This window comes from Alosa pseudoharengus, unplaced genomic scaffold (assembly GCF_046254945.1).
Source record: "Alosa pseudoharengus isolate Yale_2024_CS ecotype anadromous, Long Island Sound unplaced genomic scaffold, YU_APseudo_1.1 YU_APseudo_1.1_scf_107, whole genome shotgun sequence".
NCBI lineage: Eukaryota > Metazoa > Chordata > Actinopteri > Clupeiformes > Clupeidae > Alosa > Alosa pseudoharengus.
The window spans coordinates 51462-56461 of NW_027468573.1; the positions used below are offsets into that span (position 1 = coordinate 51462).

Below are 5000 nucleotides of genomic sequence, written 5' to 3' on the forward strand. Positions count from 1 at the left end.
GGTGTCGTTGGGTACATCTTGCGGTCCTCCTTTGGATGAAGGTGTCGTTGGGCACATCTTGCGGTCCTCCTTTGGATGAAGGTGTCGTTGGGCACGTCTTGCGGTCCTCCTTTGGATGAAGGTGTCGTTGGGCACGTCTTGCGGTCCTCCTTTGGATGAAGGTGTCGTTGGGCACATCTTGCGGTCCTCCTTTGGATGAAGGTGTCGTTGGGCACGTCTTGCGGTCCTCCTTTGGATGAAGGTGTCGTTGGGCACGTCTTGCGGTCCTCCTTTGGATGAAGGTGTCGTTGATTTGCTCAGCTGCTTTGTCGCTCGCTCTCCAGGCTGGTCTGTTGGATGCTATTGCCTCGAGCTGGCCAGGGTTGACGTTGCAGCGCTTCAAGAGTCCTTTGGTAAAGTCCTTGTATCGTCTCTTCTGGCCACCAGCAGCCCGCTTGGAGTTGAGCAACTGTCCATAAAGGACTTGGCGTGGAACGCGATAGCCAGGCATGCGAATGGTGTGGCCAACCCAGCGTAAATGCCTCTTGGCCAGAGCTGCTTCCATGCTGGTGGTGCCAGTCGCAGTCAGAATGTCAGTATGGGGGATGCGGTCCTCCCAGGACAGGTTGAGTATTTTTTGGAGGCATCTGATGTGAAACATCTCCAGGCTGTTTATGTGGCGTCTATACGGCGTCCATGTTTCTGCCCCATAGAGTAGGGTGGTGACACAGACTGCATTGTAGACAGCTACTTTGGTACTGATTTTTAGGTTGTTTTTGCCGAATACTCTCTTCCTAAGGCGCCCAAAGGCTGATGAGGCTTTGTTGATCCGATGGTGGATTTCACTGTCAAGGGTGGAATCTGCAGAGAGTGTGGAGCCCAGGTATGTAAAATGGTCAACAAGACTGAGTGGACTGCCATTGATGTGGAAGCCAACATGTGAAGGAGATTTGGTACAGAGTTGCGCCATGACCTCTGTTTTCTTGGTATTTACTTGAAGACCAAAGGACTGATGCAACGCTGAGATGGTGTCCAGGGCATGCTGCATGGATTCTGGGCTGTGTGCCAAGACAGCACAGTCGTCTGCATACTGGAGCTCATGGATGTGGCAGGTTGATGTTTTTGTCTGAGCTTGGAGCCGCCGGATGTTGAAGAGGTTGCCATCAAGGCGGTATTCCAGGTCTATACCATCTTTGTGCTGCAGGGCGCGGTGGAACAGTCGGGTGATTGCTGTGAGGAGATTGAACAGTACTGGTGCCAGGACACAGCCTTGCTTCACCCCAACATTGACCTTAAAGGGATCAGACTGAAGCCCTCCCATAACAACTCTGGCTTGCATGCCATCGTGCAATTGTTGCAGGATAGATAGGAACTTGGGTGGTACACCAAGTTTGCCAAGTTGTGCCCAGAGCATGTCACGGTTAATGGTGTCAAAGGCTTTGCTGAGGTCGATGAAGGTGATGTAGAGGTCTCTGCGCTGCTCTCTGCTTTTCTCAAGTAGCTGCCGTAGAGCAAAGATCATGTCAGTTGTGCACCTGCACTTACGGACACCACACTGTGTTTCAGGGAGAGTGAGTTCTGAGATGTACTCGACCAGTCGGGAGAGCATAATCTTTCCAAGGACTTTGCCTGCTGTGGAGAGGAGCAAAATTCCTCGACTGTTGCCACAGTCTGCTCTGTCCCCTTTCTGCTTATAGAGAACGATGATGTTGGCATCCTTCCAGTCCTGGGGTACGTTCTCAGACTGCCAGATTTTGGTGATCAGGAGGTGTAAGCGGCGTGTGAGGAGGTAGCCCCCATGTTTGAACACCTCCACTGAGATACCATCGGGTCCTGGGCTTTTGTTATTTTTCAGGCTCCTGATCGCCTTGGATGTTTCTCCGAAGTCAGGAGGGCTGTCCATGTGGCGCATCTGTGGCATAACAGGCGCCTTGTCAAGGATGTTGGGGTCTGCAGGGTTGCTGTGATTGAGGAGACCTTTAAAATGTTTGGCCCAACGCTCAAGGATCTCTTGGCGGTCCTTCAGGAGGCTGTCTCCAGCAGCAGATCTAACAGGAGTGAGGGTTTGCTTCCTTGGTCCATAGAGAGCTTTGATGGCATCATAGAAGCCATGCGTGTCACTACAGTCAGCAAGATGTTGAATTTCTTTTGCTTTCTCCAGCCACCAGGTGTCTTCCATGGCCGTTAGTGACAGCTGTGCTCGGGCTCTAGCCTTGGTGTAGTTGGTTTTTAGCATGGAGGATTGTGGGTTGGAGAGCAGGGCTTTGTGGGCCTGCTGTTTTTTCTTGCAGAGTCAAATGGATATGAGAAGAGTTGTTGTCAAACCAGTCCTGATGTTTTCTGACCTTGGTGCCAAGGGCTGTTGAGGCGGCAGAGTGGATGGCGGGAGATAGAACTGGCCAGTCTTTGGCATCAGCTTCCTCTGGGACATGAGAGAGGTTGCATGCAAGGTGGCGACGGAGGTCATCAATGGTGTCTGGGTTGGAGAGAGCGGCGATGTTTAGTCTTCTAGTCTTTGGGGCCGTCTTGGGACGGCAAGGTGGAATGACCAGGCGTAGTTTGGATCTGACCATGCGGTGGTCAGTCCAGCACTCTGCTCCCCGCATGGCTCTAGTGATCATCACATCCTGTCTGTCCTTTTGGCGAACAATAATGTAGTCCAAAAGGTGCCAGTGTTTAGATCTGGGATGTTGCCAGGTAGTTTTGTGATGTTTTTTCATCTGGAAGGTGCTATTAGTGATAAGCAACTCATGCTCTGCACAGAGGGATAGTAGGCGGTGCCCATTGTTGTTCATTTTTCCTACTCCATGCTGACCAATGACCTTCTTCCAGATGAGATGCTCATTTCCCACTCGTGCATTAAAGTATAAGTACACACACACGCATGCACACACACACACGCATGCACACACACACACGCACACACACACGCATGCACACACACACACGCACACACACACGCATGCACACACACACACGCACACACACACGCATGCACACACACACACACACGCATACGCACACACATGCACACACACACACACGCGCACACACACACACACACATGTATGTGTGTGTGTGTGTGTGTGTGTGTGTGTGTGTTTGAAGATTCCTTAGATTCTCTGCGGGTGTCCACAATTCTAGTGGCTTTATAGTGTGTGTATGTGTGTGTCTGTTGGTTTTTGTTTATCTCTGTGAGAGTATGTCAGTGTGTGTATGGATATGCATTGGGATGTGAGTGTGTGTGTGTGTGTGGTGAAAAGCCCTGTCACACCATCACTATAAATCATATGAGTCCCGCACTCATTTAGTGAAAGAAAGAATGCAGGAGACAGTCTAAAAAGAGAGAGAGAGAGAGAGAGAGAGAGAGAGAGAATGACCAAGGGAAAGAAAAGGGAGAAAGAGAGAAAGAAAACGAGTGAGAGAAAGATCTGTCTAGGAAAGAGTGATGATGACATCACATCCATATGTACACACACACACTCCACCCCTCATCACATCCATATGTACACACACACACTCCACCCCTCATCACATCCATATGTACACACACACACTCCACCCCTCATCACATCCATATGTACACACACACACACTCCACCCCTCATCACATCCATATGTACACACACACACTCCACCCCTCATCACATCCATATGTACACACACACACTCCACCCCTCATCACATCCATATGTACACACACACACTCCACCCCTCATCACATCCATATGTACACACACACACTCCACCCCTCATCACATCCATATGTACACACACACACTCCACCCCTCATCACATCCATATGTACACACACACACACTCCACCCCTCATCACATCCATATGTACACACACACACACTCCACCCCTCATCACATCCATATGTACACACACACACTCCACCCCTCATCACATCCATATGTACACACACACACTCCACCCCTCATCACATCCATATGTACACACACACACACTCCACCCCTCATCACATACATCCATATGTACACACACACACTCCACCCCTCATCACATCCATATGTACACACACACACTCCACCCCTCATCACATCCATATGTACACACACACACACTCCACCCCTCATCACATCCATATGTACACACACACACACTCCACCCCTCATCACATCCATATGTACACACACACACTCCACCCCTCATCACATCCATATGTACACACACACACACTCCACCCCTCATCACATCCATATGTACACACACACACTCCACCCCTCCCCATAGACTGATGTCCTTAAATGTTCATCTTATTTGATTGGCCTTTTCTTGCTTAGATTTTGTAAAAAGTATCGAGATATACACACACAGTAAAATCCATTGACCTAGTTATTGTAACCAGAAAATAAGTCTGAGGTTATTTGCAAGGTGTCTGCCAACCAGTTTAAGTTATGTTAGCAAGTGAACTTTAGCACAACTGCCCACAAAGTACTGCTTGCTGGCAAAGTGCTAATTCCAAAACATTACTGACATATAGACACTTTACAAACGGATAACCCCGTCATTGTAACCAAAATATGTCTGAGTTTATTTGCAAAGCTTATGTCAGTGAACTAGCATGTTGCTACTCCCAACAGTAGGCTGCTTGAAACACCAGTTATCAACACAAAGGGCGAGTTGACCAATCACAGTCCTTGCAGTCTGCGTGGCCTCGACCCGAGGTCACACATTTGTGGAGGTGCAGGTGGAGCTACGGCGGAGGGGTCGGAGGGGGGTTTGCGACGACACAGAGGGGTCAGGGGGGGTACGCCATCGATTCGACGCAGAAGCTTAATCAGCCGTTAGCCTGCGAGTGCCAGTTGTTGTTCCTCCCTGCAGACAGGAGGCGCTGTGAGTCTCTTGTGTCCTGTATTAATGTGATGTTTGTTCTTGCTCCTCCCTGCAGACAGGAGGCGCTGCTGGCTGCCATCAGTGAGAAGGACGCCAACATCGCGCTGCTGGAGCTGTCGGCCTCCAAGAAGAAGAAGACTCAGGACGAGGTCGCGCTGCT

At 49.9% G+C, this 5000-nt stretch overlaps 1 protein-coding gene across 1 annotated transcript in view; it reads left to right on the forward strand.

Moving 5' to 3' along the window:
* The window catches only part of LOC143112977 (ELKS/Rab6-interacting/CAST family member 1-like), a 91609-nt gene that overhangs the window by 51398 nt on the left and 35211 nt on the right, over window positions 1–5000 (forward strand). Inside the window, exon 6 of the mRNA XM_076275395.1 lies at window positions 4896–5000. This exon is cut by the window's right edge and continues 43 nt beyond it. Coding sequence (XP_076131510.1) covers window positions 4896–5000 — 105 coding nt within the window. The remainder of the gene's footprint in view (window positions 1–4895) is intronic.